This window comes from Dasypus novemcinctus, chromosome 21 (assembly GCF_030445035.2).
Source record: "Dasypus novemcinctus isolate mDasNov1 chromosome 21, mDasNov1.1.hap2, whole genome shotgun sequence".
Classification (NCBI taxonomy): domain Eukaryota; kingdom Metazoa; phylum Chordata; class Mammalia; order Cingulata; family Dasypodidae; genus Dasypus; species Dasypus novemcinctus.
In genome coordinates, this window is record NC_080693.1 from 58,291,756 (window position 1) to 58,318,659 (window position 26,904).

General features: G+C 42.9%; 1 protein-coding gene and 1 long non-coding RNA gene across 2 annotated transcripts in view; one reads left to right on the forward strand and one right to left on the reverse strand.

Moving 5' to 3' along the window:
• Positions 1 to 644: 644 nt before the first annotated feature.
• CWC25 (CWC25 spliceosome associated protein homolog) lies at positions 645 to 26,873 on the reverse strand. Its single transcript, XM_004454935.5, has 10 exons — positions 26,211 to 26,873; positions 23,085 to 23,257; positions 15,383 to 15,619; positions 14,388 to 14,457; positions 13,588 to 13,715; positions 12,845 to 12,908; positions 11,085 to 11,299; positions 10,589 to 10,687; positions 2,176 to 2,337; positions 645 to 1,670 (listed from the first exon to the last, which is right to left on the reverse strand). Exons 1-10 carry the CDS (start codon positions 26,226 to 26,228, stop codon positions 1,556 to 1,558), a joined length of 1,281 nt encoding a protein of 426 aa, XP_004454992.1. The 5' UTR covers positions 26,229 to 26,873; the 3' UTR covers positions 645 to 1,555.
• The window catches only part of LOC131275041 (uncharacterized), a 40,577-nt gene continuing 40,057 nt past the window's right edge, over positions 26,385 to 26,904 (forward strand). Inside the window, exon 1 of the long non-coding RNA XR_009182450.2 lies at positions 26,385 to 26,479. This is a non-coding gene — a long non-coding RNA (uncharacterized lncRNA). The remainder of the gene's footprint in view (positions 26,480 to 26,904) is intronic.

Genomic DNA, 26,904 nt, shown 5'->3' on the forward strand with positions numbered 1-26,904 from the left:
ATAGGGAAGCAGGGTAAAGTAATTAAATGAATAACAAGAGAATGTTCCATTCTCTCTGGGGAAACTCTAAGAATTACCTGGTATGATAAGTGTTTAAAAATATGAATCCAGAAAAATTAGTAATTGGTAGACTAAGCAAATAACCCAGTTAATGAGTGGGTCAAGAGTGCCTACTAGGGAGCAGATACACCAGTGGCTTGTACAGTTGAGCTCCCACCTCTCACATGGGAGGTCCCCTGTCGGTTCCGGTGCCTCCTGAAAAAAAAAAAAAAACCGAACAAGCTACACGAATGAAAAAACCAACTCAGGGAAGCCAATGTGGCTCAGTGGTCTATGGCCAGCTTCCCACATACGAGGTCCAGGGTTCAATCCTCAGCCTCCAATACCTCAAAAAAATAAACTTAAAAAAATAAAAATAAATAAAATACCTACTAGTTCATGGTTAGATTACAGCACGGTTAGATTACAGTAAGAATAAAGAAGAGGACAGGAGTAAAAATAGATTAATCCCTTGGGTTTTTTGTTTTGTTTTGTTCTGTTTTGTATGTGGTGTTTTTAATACCTGACTAAAAAATAGTAGCACACAACTTGTGCAAAGCGAGAACTGTAATAAGGTTACTACATAAAAAAGGGAAGCCATGAAATAAACAGCTTCTATTTTATTTTCTTTTAAGAGGCAGGGAACATATTGGCGATTTGGTCCTGACTCCTAAATCCTTTGACTTCACTACTGCATTGACGGCATGGGAGACTCTAAGAAGTAATGTGTAAAGAGATCTCCTAGATCGTACAGATAAACCTGGGCCCTTCCAAAGCCAGCCGAATTCAGAGAGAAAAAAACTGCTGACCTACCTTACTGCATTGCTTTCTAACAAGGTTCAATGTGGTTCCATTACCTAGTAAAGTCACTTACTAAACAAGATATTTTCACACTAATTGTTTGTTAAAAAGCATGTAAAAACTATACTTTTGTAGATATACACACCGCACATTTACAGGTCAAAAGGCATAACAAATAGTTGAGTTTAACAAATTGTTTTCCCTTCCAGATTCTTTTTCACTCTCTTGGTTGTTTACTAACCTGACATCAGTCTCTTAACATTATTTACTAAATCAAGGAAATATTCATTCACCCCAGTAAGGGCAAGCCATCTGGGTGACTCTGAAGAGAGAGGTTTTTGAAAGGTCCAGTCTATACTGAGGTGGTGGAATGGGTCCACACACACAGGTGGGAGGGGAGGGGCATGACAAGCATCAACACCACAGGAAGCAGCCTTCCTGAACAGGATGAGTACTTACGCCAAGATGGTCCAGTGCCCACCCATCAAAAAACTTGGTCAAAAACCCCTCTACACCCAGCAAAGCAAAGCAAATCACACTGGTTCTCAAAGGGAGTGAGTGAATTGTTTCAGGAATCAATGGAGGAGGGTCACTTTGAACAGTGGTGGTTTGACATCTTTGGAAGAAGTCATCTGAACTCTTATAAAGAGAATTTTTAAGGTGTCAGCTGTGTCCCTGGAAAACTCAGGAAAACCAGCAAGAAAGGGGATGACTTTCATCTTTTCATAAAGTTCTTCTCCAGAGCTACTGAGGTTCTCTGCAGAGAGTAGATATTCCGCTTTACCCGGTCCTCCAGGGAGGAAGTAGATGCACTCTCTAGTTTCATGCGGCTAGGAAGACAAGAAAGGTGCATGTAGGTTAAAACATTTCTTTTCAATTGGTCAGCTACCTTACAAAATTCTAAGAAAGAGTTGGCTAGCCATAAAGCAGCTGTAGAAACAAAATATCTTTTAAGCCCATGTAGGTAACTTTTGAGTCACTTGGAATTTTTTTAACACACATATGTAAGGGAACATGCATCTGTTTTGGAAAATAAACCAAAGCCTTGTTGGAAAAGGACTCCCTGAGCCATTTAGTATTAATTTAAAGGAAGGCCAAAGTGTTTCATTGATTTAGAAAATCCCAATTCACTTCTGCTTGCAAATCAAAAACGTCCCTGTGTCTGGGTGGAAGCTGGGAGTAGACGCAAAGGCTGTCTGGAGACTGAGCTCAGTGCTGAGGGGAGTGGTCTCTCTGCACAGATACCAAAAAGCCCAGAACAACGTATCAGCTGCCAAAATGCCTCCTTGAGATGGGGCCCGTGAAAGCCACTGGACAGGAGGAAGAGGCACTCACTGGATAAACTTCCCATCCCGGGAGTCCAGCTTCTCCAGCCTCTGCTCCCGTTCATCATCCTTAGCATGCTTCTTGAGGATGTTCAACCTCTCCTCCTCACGCCACTTGGCATTTTCCATCATCTCTTGCCGTTTTCGCTCCAGTTCCTCTGCTGTGAGTTTTCTGTTGAACACAAGAACCATCCTATCAGGTCTACTTCTCTCCCAGAAGAAAAGTTAAAGGAAAAGAATAGTACAGGGAGAACAGAAATCAGGTAGAATTCCTGGTTCTCCAGCTCACTATCTTCTTTCTAAAGAAATGCCCAGCCCAGGGCCACAGCATGAGTTTCCTGCCTTCCTAACATTTTGGCCAGGTGGTTTCATCCAAATTTTAAAGACTTTTAGTGGAAGAACCCATAATCTCACTTAGTAATCTCTGGAATGCTTATTCTGAAACATTTAATATGAAATAAAGAGAACTAATCAGGAGCCTAAATCTCTAGCAATTAAATTCCAACTGCTTGCTCAACAACTTACAGAAGACACAGGTCCTTGCATAAAGCACTTCCACTTTAGGACTAAGGCAAAGTCAGAATGTATGAAAGTGATAGCTAGGTCTTCCGCCCTGGCACTCACTCCTGATAAAGTTAGACCACAAAGAGAAGAAGATGGGAAGCGGATTTGGCCCAACGGATAGAGCATCTGCCTACCACATGGGAGGTCCAAAGTTCAAACACAGGGCCTCCAGACCGTGTGATAAACTGGCCCAAGCGCAGTGCTGATGCGCGCAAGGAGTGCCATGCCATGCAGGGTGTCCCCCGCGTAGGGGAGCCTCACACGCAAGGAGTGTACCCATAAGGAGAGGCACCCAACGCGAAGAAAGTGCAGCCTGCCCAGGAATGGCACTGCACACACAGAGAGCTGACGCAGCTAGATGATGCAAAAAAACGAGACACAGATTCTGGGTGCCGCTGACAAGAATCCAAGCTGACCCAGAGGAACACACAGTGAATGGACACAGAGCAGACAACGGGGGGGGGGGGGGAGGGAGGGAGAGGATAAATTTTAAAAAAAGAACAAAGAGAAAATGAACCAGCTCAATCGCTATTTAACAACATCAGACATTGTTGTGGGTTGAATTGTCTCCCCCCAAAAGATAAGTTCGAGTTAAAACACCCAGACCCATGAATGTGACCTTATTTGGAAATAGGGTCTTTGAAGATATGATTAGTTAAGATGAGGCCAAACTGGATTAGGATGGGTCCTAATCCATTATGACCCTAATAAGAGGAGGAAACGTGGACACAGACTGATAGTGGGGAGAAGGCCATGGATACATCTACAAGCCAAGGAACATTAAGCACTGCTGGCAAACACCAGAATCTAGAAGAGGCAAGGAAGGATTCTCCCTGACAGACGTCAGACGGAGAATGGCTCTTAATTTCCAACTACTGTACTCTAGAACTGAGACAATACATTTCTGTTGTTTAAGCCATCTAGTTTGTAGTATTTTATTATGGCAGGGCTAGGAAACTAAGAAGAGAGGTTGACAGACATCCAAATCCATTGTTTCTCAAATACATTGTAGAGATCCCCCTTTAAAAAAGAAGCATAAGTATTAGAGTCCCATAAGGGACTGGGAGTTCCATTTTGAGAAACAAACTTAAGACACTAAATGTCTAGCATCCATAGTAAAATAACCTTAAGCCTTTTCAAAAACCCCACTAAATAAAAGATATAAAACCACAAAGAGAATGGAAAAAGGGTCGACAATGGATGAGATGTCAACAAATTGTTGGAATATGGAAGTGGATGAAAAGTGGTAACTACCTTAAAGAGTTTAGAGGAAACTGAATCCTAAGTGCCCAATACTGATAAGACAAAAACAGATTAACATTGCAAAATCTAGGAAAGGCTTAGCGACTGGAGGCGCTCGAGTATTACAGAGGATGAGGGTAAGATACAGGGCTGAGGACAATGAGACTACTTTAAAGTCTGTATAAGTTGCAAGTAAGATACCCCTAGGCCTTATGCCCAATTTGGGGAAGCCAGATTGACTACTCTCCCCAACATCTACGGAAGACATAAGTTTACCCTTGGAGAAACCAAACCAGACAGGAGATCAGAGGATGCAGAGACATCAGGCACAGCAAAGGGAGCCGGCAGAAGAGACACACTGCAGACAGGATGAAGTAGAAGTCCACATATTAAATACTAAGACTAATCCCCCATTGGGATCTGTCTTGCCTCCCAGAATGGCAACAGCCAGGCTTATAGCCCTTGATCAAGCAACCAAAGGATTTTTCTCTGGAGAAACTGAATGGCCCCTGACAAAAGAACTAAAGACATTGGCATCTGAGTGTCTCCCATCTAAAAAGCCAGTTCCCACCCATTTACCAATGCCCTGACCTTATATACAATGCATTCAGCTTTTTAGTGCCTTACTCTTAAATATGAATAGACAGTGAAATGTCAGCAGACATTTTGAGAAAACTCCCAACATGAAAGATAGTCTAAAATAAACAGAAAAGGGAACTTAAAGCTTTCAGACAAGGTACAAGACAAAACTTTTAAAAAACCTTAATTAAAAATCTTTACTCAGAAATAACAAATGAGATCTATTGTATCAATTAAATAAGAATAGGAGGCTTTAAAAAGGAAAAACTGGATACTATGAAAGAGCTCTTGGAAATTGGGGAGAACAAAGAAATTATCAAAGAAATAATACAAGAAAATTTACCAGAACTAAAAGACATAGGTCACGTGTGGAGCTGGCCCACGCACAGTGCTGATGCGCGCAAGGAGTGCCATGCCACGCAGGGGTGTCCCTACGTGGGGGAGCCCCATGTGCAAGGAGTGTGCCACGTAAGGAGAGCCGCCCAGCGCGAAAGAAAGTGCAGCCTGCCCAGGAATGGCACCACACACGGAGAGCTGACACTGCAAGATGACACAACAAAAAGAAACACAGATTCCCATGCCGCTGACAACAACAGAAGCGGACAAAGAAGAACACACAGCAGACAGATACAGAGAACAGACAACTGGGGTGGGGGAAGAGAAATTAAATAAATAAATAAATAAATAAATGAATCTTTTTTTTTTTTTAATTCCCCCCCTCCCCCGGTTGTCTGTTCTCTGTGTCTATTTGCTGCATCTTGTTTCTTTGTCCGCTTCTGTTGTCATCAGCGGCACGGGAAGTGTGGGCAGCGCCATTCCGGGGCAGGCTGCACTTTCTTTCACGCTGGGCGGCTCTACTTACGGGCGCACTCCTTGCACGTGGGGCTCCCCTATGCGGGGGACACCCCTGCGGGGCATGGCACTCCTTGTGCGCATCAGCACTGCGCATGGGCCAGCTCCACACGGGTCAAGGAGGCCCAGGGTTTGAACCGCGGACCTCCCATGTGGTAGACGGATGCCCTAACCACTGGGCCAAGTCCGTTTCCCTAAATAAATCTTTAAAAAAAAAATTTTTTTTTAAAGACATGGGTCTGATTGGAAGAGGTAAATACTGACCCTAGAGAAAATTTTTTAAATTATATAAGAAAGGAACCATAATGTCAGTATTTTACTTGGTTTAGTAGTGAACAGTATCAGTGAACAATATTTACATAGCCATAATAACATGAATCCACATACTGATTAAACCAAAAGTTGTTATATAATCATAATGTAAGATGGGGAGAGAAGCAGCTAGGAACAAGAAATATATAAGGGAAGTGGACTTGGCCCAATGGATAGGACATCTACCTACTACATGGGAGGTCCACGGTTCAAACCCCGGGCCTTCTTGACCCTTGTGGAGCTGGCCCATGCACAGTGCTGATGCACGCAAGGAGTGCTGTGCCACGCAGGGGTGTCCCCTGCGTAGGGGAGCCCCACGTGCAAGAAATGGGTGTAAGGAAAGCTGCCCAGCGCAAAAGAAAGCGCAGCCTGCCCAAGAATGGCGCTGCACACACAGAGAGCTGACACAACAAGATGACACAACGAAAAGAAACACAGATTCCTGGTGCCACTGATAAGGATAGAAACAGTCACAGAAGAATACACAGCGAATGGATACAGAGAGCAGACAACTGGGGGGTGGTAGGGGAAGGGGAGAGAAATGAAAAATAAGTCTTAAAAAATATATATATATAAGAGCTCATTTATTCGAAGACCTCACTATAACAGTAAGAAAAGATCTACTATCTAAAACTGATAAATTAAGAAACAGCAACATATGCTTATTTTTATAAATAGATACCAAAAGAAGCAGCTCAAAAATCTGTTTTTGGCCCTGACACCGAAAAATTATTACCAAGAGCTAACTAGTGATACATTTGGAAAAAGACCATGACCAAAAGGGGAAACTATTAAATACAAATGAGTTTTGTTTGTTTTATAATTTCTTTACTTATGTCTCCTCCTCCACCATCCCCCTCCCCTGTCTGTTCTGTATCCATTTGCTGTGTGTTCTTCTGTGTCTGCTTGTATTCTCATTAGGCGGCTCTGGATACCAATCCTGGGACCCTCCTTACCCTTCAGGGCGGAGAGAGGCGATCATTCTCTTGCGCCACCTCAGCTCCCTGGTCTGCTGTGTCTCTTATTGTCATCTCCTCTGTGTCTCTTTTTGTTGCATCATCTTGCCGTGCCAGCTCTCCACATGGGCCGGCACTCCTACGTGGGGCAGCACTCCTGCATGGGCCAGCACTCTGCATGAGCCAGCTCACCACACAGGCCAGCTTGCCTTCACCAAGAGGCCCTGGGTATTGAACCCTGGACCTCCTATATGGTAGATGGGAGCTCAAATGCTTGAGCCACATCCAATTCCCACAAATGAGTTTTTAAGAATAAGATATTTCAAAGTGCATCAGAGGTCATTTCAAAAGTTATGCTTACGAACATCTCAGGAGGATCTCACTGACAGCCACAGTAAACAGTACTTCAAGAAGGGGTTTCCTGAGGGCTCTAGAGACATCTAAACACTATAGGCAGGGCAGACAATCCCAGGAATTTGGCACCCTGTCAGTGGGCCTTACCTTGGAATATATGATAACCTATTCCCCCAATGTATTGGAGTTAGACTCATTTATAATTTTCCTACATATGGCTCTTATGCCCCTTTTATTTGAACCTATAATTCACACTATACCCATTAAATATGTGTCTCAGAGATTTAAATCTTCTGGCTGTTCATATGCCAGTGGAGCCCTGAATCTCAGCAGGGTTGCAGCCAACACCTACTCTCCAGTTCATCAGACTTACCCAGGACAACTAACAAAAGGATGATGATGGATAACACCCATCTCAAAAAAAAACAGTATCTACAACTGCAGGCAAGACAGTTCCACCCATCTGCCACAGGGGATCTAACCCTTCTGTCAGTCAGAAGCAAGTGGGCATCGCCAACCCAAAATCCTCAAGATTAAGGAATGAACAAACATAAGGGGGGAATGCAACTATGGACTAAAGTAGACTTCTTATTATTCCAGTAATGGAAGAACTTGTAACTGATATAAAGGCAGTGTTCACCAGAAGTTCTGAGGGGAGGGAGAGGGAAGGATAGGTATAACATGGGGATTTCTGGGACTTTGGAATTGTTCTGCATGACACTGCAATGATGAACACAGCCCATATACATTTTGTCAAAACCTATCAAATTGTACAGTGCAAAGTGTAAACCATAATGTAAACTATAGACCATGGTTAGTAGCAATGTTTCAATATGTGCTCATCAGTTGTAACAAATGTACTATACTAATGAAAGATGTTGGTAATGGGAAAAAGTGTGTGGAGGGGTATATGGGAGTCTATATTTTCAATGTAACATTTATGTAATCTAAAGCAATGAAGCTTTACAATTTAAAAAAATTTCTTAAAAAAAAGCAAATGTATTATTTGATCAAAAAACTTTTAAGAGGGAAGTGGATCAGATGTGGCTCAAACATTTGGGTGCCGGCCTATTACATGGGCGGTCCCGAGTTCAGTTCCCGGTGCCTCCTAGAAAAGACGAGCAAGATAGCAAGCTGGCACAACAGGATGCCATGACAGGGTGGCACAGCGAGCTGACGCAACAAGATACCACAACAAGGAGAAACAGTAAGAGACCCAGCAAAGCAGAGAGTGGAGGTGGTTCAAGTGATTGAGGCCTCTCTCCCACATGAGAGGTCCCAGGTTTGATTCCCAGTGCCTCCTAAAAGAGAAGACGAGCAAACAGCGAGCACAAATAACAAGATTGGGGGAGAAATAAGTAAATAAATCTTTTTAAAAAAAATTTTTAAGAGAGAAAAAGCTTTAAATTGAGACCTCACAGCAAGAAAGAAACTTTATTTTTCAACTGGTAAGAAAACTGTTTTAGCTGAGCAATGAAAAGAAAACACAAAAATTTTATATTCTCCCAGAACTCTGAGTCCCTTGAGGAAACATCCAGTGACTCTCAATCTGAGAAATGCTGATTAAATAGTGCTGGACTGTTAAGAAAGGTTTTACATAATTTTTCTCTTTTTGCCTTTATTTAACAACATCTTAGTTATATAAAACAACTTGAACTACCTGGAACAACAAACCAAAATCAACCTCTCAACAGATAAAGAAATATCCCAAAATCTATGCATTATAAGTTCCTGTGCTTTAACTTCTGGGAAGGCATTTTAAACCACAAAATTCAACAAAAAAATCTAAGGGAAATAAGGAAGCTGACAAAGGAAGACAAAATCAAGTGATAGCAAATGGCAAGAGAAACAGAAAAACCACAAACATAAAGCAGGATCCAAAAAGGCACAGTGACAAACTGACAAAAAGCCTTAACATATAAATGTAAAAAAAACACATCTCTTAAGGGCAGCATGAATTACAGCACAGCTGAAGAACTGACTCCAAGTCACCAATAAAAGGTTAAATTATGCTCAATATACTCTGTCTGGGAAGGCTGGAAAATATGTAATATATTTTGGAAAGTTACCAATCAAAACAATTAAACCCTTTAAAAAAGTTTCTGTTCGCAGGAACTTAGGGACTAGGACAGTTCTGAGTTAAAACAGACATTAGGGGTCCACTTCTAACAACATAATGAATAAAAAAGAGGTTGATGTAGACAATCAATGGTTTTCAACATCGGCTGCACACTGGAATCGCTGCGGAGCTTAAAAAATACTGAAGCCTGGGTCCACCCCCAAAGATGCTGATGTAATTGTCCCAGGATACCTAAGTAACAGAATTTTTTTTTTTTAAGCTCCCCAGGTGACTCTTACTTAGAGCAGTCAATTTGTTGGAAAACACTGGTATATACCATGCCAGGGGGCAGTAAAAGGAAGTTCACCAAAGTTGCCCACTTCATCTAAAGTTCTGCTAAGGATAACCTAGCCCCTCAGGACAGCCTCTCGTGGGCACAGCCAAGTCTCCTCAGGGCCCAGGGCTGCATATCCCAGTACTTTATGATTTGCTCGACACCCAACCCAAGCGAAGTCTGCTTTGGATGTTTACCCTAGAGGAGAAAATTCTGCTTTCCGTTCATATGATGTGTCAAAAAAACAAACACTTTCTTAGGAAAAGCTTCTCTGCAGAAATCTCTCTGAGAATTAACATGTTTACAGATGTTGAGAGACAGTCATTTGATCAATTGTTAAGTCAAAACTATTTATTTTGTGCTTGCCATGTGTTTGGCACAATGCTGGAACCAGACCATTAAAAGTTGACAAGATGTTATTCCCAATAGCCAAAAGGTGGAAACAACCCTAGTGTCCCTCAACAAATGAATGGAAAAACAAAATGTAGTGTAAACATACAGGGAATATTAAACCATAAGAAAGAATAAAGTCCTGAGACATGCTGTAACATGAAAGAACTTTGAAAACATGTTCAGTGAAATAAGCCAGATATGAAAGGACAAATATTGTATATTATCACTTATACAGGATCTCTAGAAATAGGAAATTGCAGAGAAAGAAAGAGATTACAGGTTACCAAGGAATAGGAGGACAGGGAAAGGGGGTGTGTATGTTTGGTGGATATGGCATATGTGTAAATAAAATTTATTTTTAAAAAAATGTTGACAAGATGAATAAAAGTTGGTTTGGCAAAAAGGCGATATAGATTATCCACTTGCCTTGTTTCAAGCGACTCCTAGAGGCAGGCCTACAGTCTGAAGTTAATCTAGTGGGGTTTTTTTAATTTTTTAAAAAAATTTATTATATATATATATAATTTTTATTAGAAAAGTTGTGAGCTTACAAAACAATCATGCATAACATGGAGAATTCCCATACATCACCCCTCCACCAACACCCTGCATTGTTGTGGAACATTTGTTATTGATTATGAAAGAATATCATCAAAACACTATAGTTAATAGTTACTATTAACTATGGTCCATAGCTTACATTGGTTATATTTTCCCCATACATCCCCCTATTACTAACACCATGTATCAGTACTGTGCTAGTATGCTTTTGACTTACCTTGTGTATCCAGGAGCATGTCGCCTTTGGTAGACCTCTTTTTTAGGTGATGGGCTCTTAGTTTGTCCTTTCTCTCCCCTGTTTAACTTAGAGTTGTGCCTGTAACGGACAGAGGGCAAAGGGAAGAAAAGCCTTTCCAATACAGGAGATATATCACGTTCCTCAAACACTACAAAGAGGTAATAGTCTTAAAACTTTAATACAAAGTGAAAAGAGTAGAAGGAAGAAGTAGAAGAAAAACAAAGGCATAGGGATCCATAAGATTTGATATAAAACTGACCTGAGAAATTCTATTAGCACAATCTACAGCTACAAATATGTGGTTTTAGGGACCTGAGCATTACCTTGAGGTGAGGGGAAAAAAAAGTGATATAAAAGAAATAACAGATCAAAGACATTTGGAAAAGCTGATAAATGGACATCGCCAGAAGTATATGCCTGCTGTGACCAGGCCCCCACAGTCACAGGTTGTTTCCCAGGGAACTCCTACACTCACGGTTTGCTGGGCCTTGGGGACCGTGACCTTCTGCCTGGGGAGCGGGATCTTCTGTCCCGGGACCCTGCTTCCCTGGTGCTTTTCTTGCTTGCAGCATGTCTGGGGGGTGAGTGGGAGGAGCTTCTGGACCTGGAACAGTTCTTCAACCTGTGCACTCCCTTTTGCGCAGCCATCAGAGAACCTTGCAGTCCTTTGCTATGATCCGAGTCCCTGACCTATATCATTAAGAAGAGAAAGAAGGGAAACAGACTTGGCCCAGTGGTTAGGGCGTCCGTCTACCACATGGGAGGTCCGCGGTTCAAACCCCGGGCCTCCTTGACCCATGTGCAGCTGGCCCACGCGCAGTGCTGATGCATGCAAGGAGTGCTGTGCCACGCAGGGGTGTCCCCCGCGTAGAGGAGCCCACGCGCAAGGAGTGCGCCCCGTAAGGAGAGCCGCCCAGCGCAAAAGAAAGTGCAGCCTGCCCAGGAATGGCGCCGCCCACACTTCCTGTGCCGCTGACAACAGAAGTGGACAAAGAAACAAGACGCAGCAAATAGACACAGAGAACAGACAACCGGGGGAGGGGGGAATTAAATAAATAACATAAAATAAATCTTTAAAAAAAAAAAAAGAAGAGAAAGAAGATCTATTCATAAGAAAACCCAGCAGTTCAGGAGAGAATTCAGAGAAACAAGGAAATGAATGAAAGCTGAGGCTCTGTAAGAAGCCAAACATAGGCACACCAATCTCATTACATGGAGTCTCACAGAGAATCACACAAACTTAACGATGTTATCTTCAGAATCCCCTAAAAGAATGTACCCACCCATCCACCTACATTGGTTTCATAGCTTGACACTCCACTACAGCCTAAAGAGGAACAAGAGAGACAAGTGTGGAGAATAGGCCCAAAAATTGAGTGGGAAAAAAAAAAAAATTAGAAAGTATACATTTGTCAAAGCTATACATTTAAAATGTGAGCATTTTACAGAAATTATCTGAGCATTTTATAGAAGTTATTTGTGGAGGGATAGGCAGAATGCCTGCCACAGAACCTGAATATTCCAGCGGTGGTTTAGTTTCTCAGCCAGGAGGGCTCTCAGTCATGGTAAAACACTGAGGGCTAGGGAAGTGGATTTGGCTCAAATGACTGGGCTCCCATCTATCATAGGGGAGGTCCAGGATTTGATTCCCGGGGCCTCCTGGTGTAGGCAAGCTGGCCCACATGGCGAGGTGGCCCAAGCGGAGAGATGGCCCCCGTAGACTACTGGCCCATGTGGCATACTGGCCTGTGCAGGAGTGCTGGCCGGTATGGAGAGCTGGCCCCCACGGAGAGCTGGCACAGCACAATGATGCAACAAAAAGACACAGAAGAATGACAGTAAGAGGTGCAGCAGACCAGGGAACTGAGGAGGTGTAAGAGAGTAATCACCTCTCTCCCACTCCAGAAGGTCCCAGGATCAGTTCCTGGTGCCGCCTAAAGAGAAGACAAGCAGACAGAGAAGAACACACAGAGAACGGACACAGAAAGCAGACAGTAAGTGTGAAAAAAGAGGGGAGGGAGGAAGAGAAATAAATTAAATAAATCTTTATAAAAAAAAACAAAACACAAAACACTGAAGGCTAAGGAATGAGCCTATTCCCCAGCAACCTCAAATCTTCATGCCCAAACTCCCTGCCATCTGTGTGATGCCTGGTTGGTTAAAATCAAAAAGGTTGTCAAGCTGGCATACTGCACAGTCCCATGGTCTCTCCCTTTGGGAAGCATACATTCCTACCTGTAAGCCATATCCAGGGACTTTGGACAAAACAGAAGAAGAATTTGCCATTCTCTTTTGAGATCTAAGAGATTAAAACACACTCATTAAAAAAAAAGTTGCATAAAGGTTTAGTTGAAATCCGTTGTGCTGAAACATGCTCCCTGCTCCAAAGGCGGCCTTTCCCACCTCCCAGCTATTACTTGGGAATGCATTTCTCTACTTGGACTGTCTCTGCTGGAAGATGCACCAGCAGTCATGTTTTTCCTGTGAAAAACGTGGGACTAGCTTCACAGCCCCAATTCCCAAATACATTCTCCTCTTACTTCACGCTGCTGCTATTCAGGGGACAAATAATGAGTCAGTAGTGATGCTGACTGCTCCCGCAGTGAAGACACACAGAATGGGCCCAAATGGACCCATTAAGCCATTTTTTTTTACCCACTTCAGTCTTGGAGGAATCATAAGCTGAGATGAAACAGAGTCACGCCCAAGATGTCTAACCTAAGACCTACACAGCCAAAGTCAGCTTTATTAGGGTCTCATTAGAACGTCTCCAATAGCATGTCAAGAAACCCATCCACATTTAAACATCTCCGAGAAACTCTAGAGCCAGGCGGTCAGCTCTGTGGGCACAGCACCACTTGTGAGTGTTCACCACGGAAACCCCAGTGCCTGGGCAGCTTCCAGTTAACATCTGTGGAGTGAATGAGTGAATGAGCAAGTGAATCAGTGACGAGGGAGGCCCACCTCCACATGCTCACCTCCCCCGGCCACGCTCATCCTCACTGCTGGAACGCTCACTGCTCGAACTTCGGTGCTTGTGCTTCTTGTGCTTCTTTTTCTTCTCCTTTTTTTTCTTCTTCTCCTTTTTTTCCAGACTCATTTGCAACTAGAAAGTACCCAGAACATACCCATCAAGATTCTTGAGATCCCCTCTGAGGGGACTGGGTCATGCACAAACTGCCTGGCTACATGCCTCTGGGTCTACTGGGGTCCAGGATATTATCAGACACTCCCAAAGTCCTCAACCCTGGTTGTGCACAAACCCATTCTAGACTACTGAAAAGACTCTGTGGAGGGTGGGGCTAGGAATTTGGGTATTTAAACCATCCCATGAACCACTGCCAAAGAATTTCCATTCTATGTCAAAAGAATACCAATTCCGTTGAATTGAGGACTGCAGGGTCAATCTTTAAATTCTCCTTACCAAATGATCCAAGAAACAACCTCTAAATGTCACATGAATGGTGAGGGGGACCACAACCAAGGACATGTCACAATATATTCAATATATTATATGAGCATGTTTTCCAAACAGGCATATCCCATTCACCTCTTCTTCTGAAAAAAGTTATCAAATGGTACTTTTATAAACCAAAAGACATAAAAGAGGGACTCGAGCCTAATTAAGATTGCATAAAATCACCAGATCATCTCTAAAAGACAAAGATCCAAAAAAGCCATTCTGTTTACCTCTTGAAAGGTAAGAGTAAATGGAGAGAAGTTTTTAGATGAAGTAGCTGACAGTTATTCTTGGTGCTTAATTTGATGCACTACTTACCAATTCTTTGATTTTCTTCATTTTCACAGGATTATTTAATACCTCTCTTTTTTTCTCCTCCTCTTTTTTCCTAAGAGAGGAAATTATAACAATCATGACCATTTCTTTTGCAAAGCGGATTAGGGCATACTAATCTCCACAAATCTGAGTAGCTATCTTTTTTAAAAAAAGGTTTTATTTCTCCCTCCCCCATTGTTTACACTGTGTCTATTCTCTGTATCCATTCATTGTGAGCTTATCTTCCTTTTAGGAGGCACCAGAAACTGAAGCCTCCCATGTGGGAGGGAGGTGCCCAATAGCTTGAGCCAACCTCCGCTCCCACTTGTTGTATCTCTCATTGTGTTTCCTCACTGTGTCTCTTTGTTGCGTCATCTTGTGTCAGCTCTCCTTGTGTGCAGTGCCATTCTTGGGCAGGATACATTTTCTTTCGCACTGGGCAGCTCTCCTTACGGGGTGCACTCCTTGTGCATGGGGCTCCCCTACGCGGGGGACACACCTGTGTGGCAGGGCACTCCTTGTGCACATCTGCGCTGCACATGGGCCAGCTCCACACGGGTCAAGGAGGCCCGGGGTTTGAACTGCAGACCTCCCATGTGGTAGGTGGACGCCCTAACCACTGGGCCAAGTCCACTTCCCTGCTTGTTGGTTTTTTGTTTTCTTTTTTTCAGGAGGCACTAGGAACCAAGCCCATGTGGGAGGCAGGTGCTCAACCACTTGGGCCACATCTGCTCTCCCTGTTATTGTTTAAAGGGACAAAGGTAAATGAGCAAATTTGGACTGGGATATCTTTGCCAATATCTTCCCATACAACCTAGATGAGACGCCCTTAACAGAGCCTCCTTTCCTCCCAACATCAGGAATCCCAAGTGGGGACAAACTATTTTGCATGGCAGATAAAAGCCCAGGGAAACCAATTGTAATGCAAGAGAATCAATGGCCTTAGCAGTCTCAAAGCATCTCTGTAACAAAACCCTTTTCCTAGCCCCTCATCATACCTGATAATGAAGAGAGGGTCCTCTCGAATTTTGCTGGCCATGTCAAGAAGGGAATTGGCACCCGATGGGGCAAAGATAGAGCCTGGGAGAAGTCCTGTCTCGGAAGAACAGCCTGCCTCCTTCTCGTCCATCTTTTCAAAAACATACTTGTCAATGGGACGCCCTAGCAGGTACTCATCACGGTTTACCATCCCACCAGGACCCTGGTACATCCAGTCCAGTTTTTCTTCTTTTTTCCTGGTTCAAGAAAAAAAAACCCAAATACAATTAAAGGAAATGTATGTCCCTGTAAACCTACAATGCAGATAGATAGCCAGAGCTAGTCAGAGCAGGACTTAGTTTCTAGGCACATACTATGGATTAACCGCCGTACTCCACATGATACACATGAAGAAATGGTGCTTACCCACATGGAGCTTACAATTTAGCATGGAGATAACGCTCATGCGTATAAAGTGATTTATTAGGAAAAACAGTATTCCCCAACCTGTGACACAGATATTCTGAATCATCTTATCACCAAGAACAATTTCTGTCACCACATATGCAGCTGTGTTTACTGTGTTTTGGTGCTTTATTGTCACACTGCAGCCAGTGGTAATGCTGCATTTGGAGGGGATAATGAGAAAGGACAAGAGAGAACCTTATAAGTAAATGATGCTTTGGAGCCAAAAAAAGGAGGGCCAAACCATGTCACAGAACCATGATAAATAATATTTTCCTGTGGTTCTGAGAGAAAGAAGTGGTGAGAAAGTTGAATCCTCACACAACAGACAGTATGACATACTGAATTCCTAAGAGCATGTGTTGAAGCAGACAATATCACACTCACACTGTAAGCAGCAATCTAGTTTCAGCAGAACAGTATTATCCATAACATTCAATTTAATGTTTTCAAATATTACCTTGTTTGCTTTTGTTTTAAGGTAGGTAACAACTACAAGCACAAAGAATGTCTTCCCAGATGTGTGTTCGGACTTTTTTTTTTAGGAGGTATCAGGGATTGACAGTAGAAGCAGACCCTCAACCACTTGAGCTACATCTACTCCCCAGTGAGAGGAGATGTTTTCATTTGTTTCTTTTTGTTTCTAGGAGGTACTGGGGATCAAACCCAGGACCTTGTACATGGAAAGCAGGCACTCAACCATTTGAGTTACATCTGCTCCCTGGGCATTTTTAATAAAAATAGTTTAAACCACCATTAGAGGACCCATGACCCTTAATTTTATTTTCCTATTAAAAGAATTGGTTTGAAAAACATTATAGTCTATAGGTAAGAACTGATTGTGAAAGGCAGGCTACATAAGATCTTAAGGAGGTGTGTGTAGGAAGATCAGTGGTGACCAGAAGATTCTGGAAAGCTCATTTTCCTGAGAGGAGTGTAATGTGATGGTTAAGAGCACAAGCTCTTCAGTGGTGAGTGAGCTGAAGCTGTTCTGCTGCAGGAGCGAAGCAATGCCTAAATCAAAGGAACTTACTTCTTCAAGCTCATCTGGCAGGGATTCTGATAGTGAAGTCAACAAAAAAAAGAGGTTAAGGCAAATAAGTCCAAAAAAACCAGTAAAGAGCAAAAGACTGGTGACACCTCAAGAACCTGGTAATCTTCCAAGCACAGCAGTAGCAGCAGAGAGGATAACATGTTTCAGGTTGGAAAAACGGGGGACTTTAAAGGGTAAGTCCTAACTGATGAGAATATTGGATAGATCCAGACAGTGAAATGAAGCCAGGAAGAAATAGCATTTCTTTATACCCTTAGCAATGGAGCCAGCTGAAAGAACAGATTTCTGACACTGATGATGCAGTAAAACAACTGTAAAATCAGAGCCATAAAATACCTGCGCTGTTATAGTTGTTTTAATCTGTCTTTATACATTGGTTTATGTTTTCTAAAAGCTATTATATATTTGGGTTGCAGAACAATTTGTAGGTGAATACTTTTTTAAAAGCATGCATTATTAAAAATGTTCTGAATGAAGTTGTCAACTTTATTAAGGAAATTGCTTCATGCCCGCTACCTAGTAAAAATAAAATCAAGTAATACCATCTTAACAGTTGTGGTCTTTTTTGATCAGAAGCATTAATACTGTCTAAGGTCAAAAATTACAGCTATAGACCTTTTAGTTTCAACTTAGCTTTTACCTTATGAAGGATTTGCATAGCATTGAATTTATAAACTCTTGATTTGTGGAATACATAATTGATTTTCTCTTCCAACCAAATGCCTAGATTTGTTTGAATTTTTCACCCCAATTATATTTTACTTTCCCTTTTATCTTCACTTCAGTCAACTTTAATAACTTTTCATGCTGTTTTTACTTGTTACTTGAATATTATGCTAATTCAGAAATATCACCCAAACTGTCAGAATGTTAGTTATCTTAGTAAAGCACTTGTAATTAAAATGTTACATGGGAACTACAATCACTAATTCTATGGCATTAAATATTAGGAGATATAGTTTGGTAATGAAAACTCTCAGCAAGCGTGTAGTCTTCCATGTAGGTGTTACTTTATTATTTAGTCTGCAGAAAATAATGGCTTTGATGCCTGATTTGCTTTCACTTATTAAATATGTTCACCATGGGATGACACCCATAAAATCAGATATTGTTTAATTAGACTATGATTTAATAAAAATTGTAGAAGCTAAAAAGAAGAGCATAAGTTCTGGCATCAGGCAACATGGATCTGAATTCTGGCTATAAAGCCTAGTAACTTGTAAAATAAAGCTAAAATAGTATCTACCTCAGAGGGCTGTTGGAGGATTAAGTAAGTTAATGGAATTTTTTTGTAATGGATTTTTAAGGTATTCAGAAGAGAGTCTGGTACAAAGTAAGTATTAAATAAATGTTAGCTGTGCTTTTTATTATTTATGTACGTGTGTGTTCTCTCACCAGATTTTAAACTCCTAGACAACTGGGGTCACAGTTTACTCACCTATGAATCTTATATAGTTGATTAAAGAAAATGTGTTCAATGCCTATTGACATTTCATGGGCAATGGATCCTGAGCTGGGCAGTATTTTTTTTTAAAGAAAAACAGGTCTCAGTGATTGGGTTGGGGGTGATATTAAAAGGACTGGTCAAAGATGACTCAAGGGGCCAGGCCTACATGTGCCTAATGCTAAAAGGCATGGCGAAGTTGGAAATGAATATTTGCTTATTCAGTTGTAACCATTTCATCAGTACCCTTCCTCTAAGTGAAGCATATGAGTAAAGCCAGAAGGTTGAAAAAGATTCAGCCTCACCTCTTCACCTCCATGCCTAGGATACTGGGCCTGGCTGCCTTCATTCGTGCCTCCTCTCTCCTGCAGTCATTTACCTGCCTTCCCTAGGTCCACTGTGGAGCCCGACCCAATACCTAAACAGGGACTTACGAATAAAGCCATGGGTCCACCGTGGAAGTACCAGGAGGGGAGACAGTTAAGTGCTGGGTTAGAGCATTGGGACAGAAGGCCCCCATTCAGGGAAACTAACTCAAAAGAGTTACTCTCTTGAGTTTGATGAGGAGCAGTTAGCCCTCTGAAGGAAGACGCCAGTATTCTGCAGATCAGAAAGGAGAGCATGAGCCAAGACCAAGACCAAAGATATAGCACAGGTGGGGGATAGGAAGAATAAAAGCTGTTCTAACAATTCAGCTCCACGCTGTCTTTTCCATGTTTGTGCAATCACATGCAAATGTGAGGCTGTTGTTTTTTTTCTCTTCATCTACTCTGCATATGCATTTTGACGTGGTTCACATTAACTTGCAGGCATGCCTATAATGTATTCTTTGTAGCATGCAGTTTCCTTTATGTTCTTTCACCTTATGTTTAAATGATTACATGTTTTAAGTTTTCCAAACTTATTTGACCTTAACACAATTATTTTTATAACTGAAAATAAAAGCTTCATGAAACAATATTTATCTTTACTGTTTGCTGTACATTTTGACATTGACTATTCTAATTCATTAAAAGAATACTGAGGGAAGCGGACTTGGCTCACCGGATAGAGTGTCCAGGGGGGACACATGGGAGGTCCGCGGTTCAAAACCAGGACTTCCTTGACCCATATAGAGCTGGCCCATGTGCAGTGCTGATGCACGCAAGGAGTGCCCTGCCATGCAGGGGTGTCCCCAGTGCACCCCATAAGGAGAGCCGCCCAGCACAAAAAAAGTGCAGCCTGCCCAGGAGTGGCACCGCACACACGGAGAGCTGATGCAGCAAGATGACACAACAAAAAGAGACACAGATTCCCGGGCCACTGACAAGAACGGAAGCAGATACAGAAGAACATACTGCAAATGGACACAGAGAGCAGACAACTGGGGGGCGGGGAGAGAAGTAAATAAATAAATCTTAAAAAAAAAAATACTGACTTGGTTGTATATATGTTACCAGAATTAAACAAAAACCATAGAATTGTACAACTCAGAGTGAACCCTAATGTAAACTATAGACTACAGTTAATTGTGTATTATAGTAATATTTTATATTGTTTCATCAATTGAAGCAAAGGCACCATGCTAATGCAAAATGTTAATTGGGAAAACTCTGTGTGTGAGGGGGGATATATGGTAACTCTACTTTCTGGATAATTTTTCTGTAAACCTATAACTGCTCTAATGAAAAATAGGAGAAAAAAAAGATTCAGGCAGCTGAGTTGTTTGTAGATTACCAGATGAAGCCTCTGGGAACAAATCACAAAATGGAGCTAATGAAAGCTAAGTATGTACTGAGTTGAGGTGACTCTGAGACACCCAAAGTAGAACAGTCTGGTAGGTAGCTGAATATCGAGACACTGCAATTTGTGAGGACAGAGCCAGAAGCATGAAATAAATAAGTGGTGCTAGCGGGACAAAGGAACTCCGAGAGAGAATAAAGGCAGAAGATTAACGAAATTTAGTGAGCATTCACAATTAAGGGATTAGAGGAAGGAAGCTGTAGCAGTTCAATATTATTGATGAATTCCAAAAAGAAATATTGGATTATGCTTGTAATGTGATCTGTACCTGGGCATGACTGAGTTATGATTAGGACGTTGAGTCCAATAAAAGGCATGGCAAAGAACAGAGTTGAGGGCTTTTACTGTTGGAGTTTTGATTTTGAAGTTTGATGCTGAAGACTTAAACTGGAGCCCTGGGAAGTCAACACACAGAGGAAAGAGAAGCCAGCCCCAGGAACGAAGGAACCTTGAAGCCAGAGACAAAGCAAGCCTCAGGAACATAGGAACCCAGGAAGCCTGAACCCTTGCAGATGTCGGGAGCCATCTTGCTCCAAATAGACCTTGGTGAGGGAAGTAACTTATGCTTTATGGCCTGATATCTGTAAGCTCCTACCCCAAATAAATATCCTTTATAAAAACCAACCAATTTCTGGTATTTTGCATTAGCACCCCTTTGGCTGAATAACACAGAAGCTAAGTAAGTGAAGGACAGAGAAGAGGTAACATGAACAGGTAGGAGGTCCAGGAACCTGCAGGCAAAGGAGGAGAAAGTTTCTAGAGTAAGGTCAACGGGGTCAGATAGAGAAGAAAGAATGAGATAAATGAAGACAGATACTTCCATAGAGTAGTATTTGCATAGGTCTATCTATCTTAAAGGAACTCAACTAATATTCGACCTATTCAGGCCCCTAGTAAGAGAACAGATTGTACAGGTGAGATTCAGGGCGACAGGACTTGGCTTCTGGTTCCACCAGTAACCAAGTGGGTAACTCTCAGCAAGTTAGTTCTACTCACTTGTGTATCCTCATCTCCTAAAATGGAGCTAATAACTGCTGTCTCTCATTGTTTCTCTTAGTTTTAAGTGAGAACATATTTGGGGGGAAAGCCATGTAAAAGCAAAGTGAGCTACAGAGATTTATCACCACTATCCTATCATTAAGGATATAAACTAGGTTCTCAGTGCAGGCTACACATGAGAATCACCCAGGAGGCCTTAAGACATACAGATGTTCTTGCCCTGCACACCCCTGAGGGAATTGGCTTGGTGTGGGAACCGCTGCTATCTTCTTTTTTTTTTTTAAAGTTACAAGTACCTTCTAAAGTGCAAGGGTTGATAAACACCTATATAGACCAGTGTCTAGGAAACACAATTTTCTAACAAGTCTTACTACTAGAGCAGCACTCTATTGCAAAGAGGAATTTGGAGAACTGGACTAAAGTATGTATTAAAGGTTTGTATTAGTTCCAAGAGAAAAGCACTGCAAACATAAAAAGGATGTGCTGAACCACAGAACTAATAAATAAAAAAGGGCTTTTAATTGGTGTTTTGTTTGATAAAGTATTCAAAAAGTATGACATCATGCAAAGAACTATACAAATCAGCCAGATGGACAAGTCTCTGTCTTCTTAAAGCAGATCATCCAAATACTTCTGCAGTAAAGACAGATGGGGGCAAGGGGAAGGACCTACATGCTGACCTTTGTGTTTTGTTTTTTTCCTTCACATTGAGTGATTTATTAAAAATAATTTTAAAAAATTTGAAACACTTTGAAAGTTACAAAAATTCCAAGAGTATAAAATGAATTCTCAATCACAATTCACTTGACTGAGATTCACCAGCTATTAATTTTGTACTACATTTGGCCTCCACGCACAGACACCCTGGGCGCCGGCTGTTGTCACCACTGCAGGGTTTTTAGGAAAGGAGGCACAGACGCTGCTCGCCAATAGTCATCAGACTCAGGAAATGGGGCCCAGGCACTAGTTTATCCAATTTAGGCTCCACGTTCAATTTAAAATTTTAAACATTCCCAATTGTAAAACATTCCCAATTTTATACCTTCTCCCCAATTCATTTCCCTGCAAGAACATGATTTTTTCCTTCCTCCTGAAGTTCCAAAATGCCATTTCCATGAACTGAAACTAAATCTCACACAAAACAAAACAAAACACTTAAATGTCACAAATCCTCCTGCCATGAAATTATTAAGGAAAAGCCTTGCATTTACAGTGGGGGAGTAATCTACACACCACCGCAAAGATTTGCCCTCAAGGGCATTACCAAGGGGAATGAAAATACAGATTATGTCCTTTTATTCTATCTGCAGCTTTTGCTTAATTCTGATTTAGGAGTACATTGCATATTTGATGCTTTGTATCTGCTCAGAATGCATTTCCTTCCACCTCCTTTCACAAGCTGGGTAAGGTGATTATTGCCTGTATTACATAAGAGGAAGCAGGGTAAAGGGTAAAACCGAGTGGGCTTGTCCACAGCCACACATCATTTACTGACAGACACACCATCCGAATCTCTATCTTACTTCTAGCTCCCACCTCTTTCCAAGGGCCCTCACTGATCCCCTAAAATGTGCCTGCAATACATAAACAAACACAAAGCAGGATGGTAAAGTGCTGACACATACAGAGAGGAGAGGAGAGGAAGCCTGGGGTTTAAACCATCCTCTATCGCCTACCTGGCTTGGCTACCCTAAGGCCTTTACATGTCATTTCACTGGATCCTCGACAAACCCTACAGCATTGGCTATTAAAACCCCTTGGTTCTACGGAGGTAACCAAGGCTCCCAGATTTGCTCTAAGTTACAAAGCTCATAGGTACATAGCCAGGGAGAACCTTGACTCCAAAACTCATGCTTGTAACAACTAAGCCACAAAGCCACAAACATTGTGATAAACCTGCAGACCGGTCCTGCAACTCACTACACACAGGGACCTCCCTGGACCAAATGTCCCACTGCACCCTCAGCTCCTTGCTCACTTGACAGCCCCCACATCCTCCGCGTAGCGCTGCATCTCTTCCCGGGCCCTCTCCTCTCGCAGCTCCCGCTGGAGCTCCTCGATCTTCTTTCGCTCGGCTTCATGCTTCTGCTCGGCCTTCCACACTTTCTCCACATTGCGAAGGGTCTGTGGGTGCCAGCTCTTCTTCAGATTCTGTGGTAAATGAAAGGAAGAAAAAAACAATTTGGGGAGTGGGTGGGTGCTGTGTATAGCTGGGCCTACCTCACCCACCCCTCTCTATCTCATTCATGTCAAGGCATACAAGGAAAAGAGCAAGAAGTCTTTAAAAATGGCGAGGTTCGCACCCAATAATCTCCACACATTTGGGAAGGGTTTTTTTAACATATTTTTTTTAAAGATCTATTTTATTTATGTATTTCTCCCCACCCTCCTTGTTGTTTGCACTTGCTGTGTCTGTTCATCTTCCATGTTTCTTTAGGAGCCACCAGGAGCCGAACCCAGAACGTCTGATGCGGGAGGGAAGTGCCTAATCACTTGAGCCACCTCTGCTCATGGGAAGTTTTTATTCAAGTACATAAGGCTTCAGGATAGAGCAGGTCTTTCCTGGATTCCCTTTAAAAAGTTTTAACCTTAAAGGCCTAGGAGTTTCCCTCCCACTAGCCATGCTCGAAGTGGGGGATGGTGATGACAATCCAGAAGGAATGGGGAAGGTAGGTGAGAAGGAACATACTCTGAAAGGCAACAGGACTCTTGGGCACTGGATGTTCACTCTTCTCAACACAACCTTCTTTTATTTAAGTCCACTTAACCTGCCCTCAACTTGTACAGTTTACAACCCCACCTAGTACCTCTTTCAGCCTTAGATGTGCAGTTTCTCCTCTCTTCCCTTCCCAGGAATCTCCCCCTTTGTTCTGATCTCCCCCTCACTCTCAAGGAATGCTTCTCCTCTCTCTTCTTCCCTTCAATCACTGCTTTGGTTCAGGTCCCAAACAAAAGATTCCCGAAGGACATAACATTTAAGGACTATTATAGGAAAGCAGATGTGGCTCAAGTAATTGGGCTCCCATCTACCATATAGAAGGTCCAGAGTTCGATTCCTGGGGCCTCCTGGAGAAGAAGAGCTGGCCCGTGCAGAGTGCTGACCCACGGAGAAGTGCTGGCCCTGTGGTGGAGTGCTGGCCTGCAGTGGAGGGCTGGCCCTTGCAGAAAGCTGGCGCAGCAGGATGACACAACAAAAAGAGACACAGAGAGACAATAAGAGATGCAGCAGACCAGGGAGCTGAAGTGGCACAAGAGACTGAGTGCCTCTCTCCTACTCCAGAAGATCCCATGATCAGTTCCTGGTGCCACCTAAAGAAAAGACAAGCAGACACAGAAGAACACATAGCAAATGGACACAGAAAGCAGATAGCAAGCACAAAACAATGGGGTGGGGGGGCACAGGAGGAAATAAATATTTTTTTAAAAGGACTGTTATAAATTAGCCTGGTAAAATGGAAAGGGGAGAGTAGGGAGTAAACTTCCAAACAGAAGTAATAGCAAACCCACTGCAGGCCCAGTAGTGAGAAAGAACATAGCACAAATAATTCAGTGTGGATATGAAGTGCAAGATGACAGGGAGAGGGCACAAGATGAAACCAACTAAGGAACAGATTAAAGGCCTTACAAGCCATGTTAACAGGGTGGCTTTATCCTATTGACAGTAAAGAGTCATATGCAGGTGAGTAGCATGAGAGGGATCATGTGAAGAATGGATTAGAGAGGGCCAAGACTGGAAACCAGCAGACCACTTAAGAAGTCTAAATGAGATAAAGTACACAAGGTTCTTGGCATGTGGAAGGCACTCAGTCAATGAGAGTTCCCTTATTTCTCTTTACTCTCTCCTGCCTTGCCTTGTCCTTTCCTTTCCCCTTCTCCACCAGCCCTCTCTCCCTCCCTCCCTTCCTTCCCTCCTTCCCCATACCTCCCTTCATTCTCCTCCCTCCTCTTCCCTCTCTCTTTACTTATTTCTAAATCTGGCAACTCTGTGCTCAGGTTAACACATTCTTAACTTGGGTCATGTCATCGTTGATTTGATTAGAGCAGTGCTTCTCAACCATGGGCAATATGGGCCCCATGGCTTTGGTTGTCACAGCTAGGGGGAGAGATGCTATTGGCATTTAGTGGCTAGAGGCCTGGGATTCTACTAAACATCCTACAATGCTAAGGAAATCCTCCCCCCACCACACATACATACACCGAAGAATTAGCCAGCCAAAACGTCAATAATGCTAAGGCTGAGAAACCCTGGGTTAGAGTTTTCCTAACCCAGGAATGCAGTTATTTGAAGAATACACTAAATTAAACTAATCTTGATGGAGTCTTGGAACTCATGCTACTCAATAATGTGACAAAGTCTAATAGAGCAGATTACTGTACAGGTGGTTAAACTGATCTATTTGCTGATTCAATTAGCTCCACTTTCAGGAGGTTAGCTTTTTCCTGATCTTGCACCACTCTCTTGCAGATATCTTTACCCTATTTGGGGGCCTTAGAACCCACAAATTAACTACAAAGTTTAAGTGAAATTGCCATGTAACTTGTATTAAGGGCTATGAATTTAGAGGAAAGCTCTGTCTCTACAGATTAAAATGCACCATTAAAGGACGCGTGGAAGTCAGAAAAGTGGACATAAAGACAATCCCTTCAAGCTTAAAGTGAACCCAACGCATAACTCCGGGGCGGGGAGAATGAGACACAAAATGTCCCTGCTAAGTCCAGGACACGACTCTGAAACCCTCGCTGAGGAAGGGAGAAGTGTCCCAGAAGACATACAAAGCCACGCCTGCGTATACATCCTCGATATCTGCCTCCTTTCCTAGCAATGGTTCTAACCGTCCCTCTCTCCGACCCTCCCAGAATTTCCAGCCGTCAACACACGAACACCACCAGCCACTGATCGTGACACAGCTCACACTCCTCCCCAAGTTTCAACCCGGTCCTTCTGCTGCCCTAGCTCACGGTCCACGTCTCGAGGGCTGAGGCCCTCTCCGCCTGAGAGCAAGTCGCCGTTACCATGGTTACCCACCTCGGCCAATTTTCGTCCCAAACCCCAGTAGATCACTGGCCTCAATCCTCCCCCGCCCAGGCGTTCTCCTTCACTTACCAGGTCTCCGCCCCCCATGATAGCGGAGACGTTTCCTCACAACGTGAACAGGAAGAATCAGGAAGAACCAAGAGAAAACGTAGAGAAATAGTTCATGTGCGACCTTCCGGGGTTTAGTCCCGGAGAACCTACAGCCGCTACTTTCACAGCCGGATCTAGAGACCACTTCCGGGAAAGCGTCACAGTGCCGCGTCGTCGTCGCGGAACGATGACTTACGATATCTCTGTCGCGCCGTGTGACGTGACAGCATGAGCTCTTTCCGCAAAAGGTGAGGCCCTGATCCGGTTGTTTCTGTAGTCTTATTTTGGCCGGTTCAGGTCGGTACTTTGCGTGGTGTCACTTTGCCTGATCTGACGTTAAAATGCCACAGTTCTGTTCAGCTGCGGTTTGTCATGAGCCTCTTCCGCGGTTCTGTTGCCATGGCGCACTATGGCATCTTTGTCAAAGCTCGACCCAGCATCTCCTGGGCTGGACCCCCGTGTGGACCAACCCAGGCTTCTCCCCGCGCCCACGCGCACACTGCCACATCTCCACACAGCGGTTATCCAAAGCGGCTTTACAAACTAAAACCCATGCTCCAGGTCTGCATTACGGAGATAAATAGAAGTCATCAGACCGAAATTCCATCAGCTTGTCTGGACCAAACCAGCAGAATCTTTCCCTTCGGTTACAATGAGACATGCCTCTTAAGGC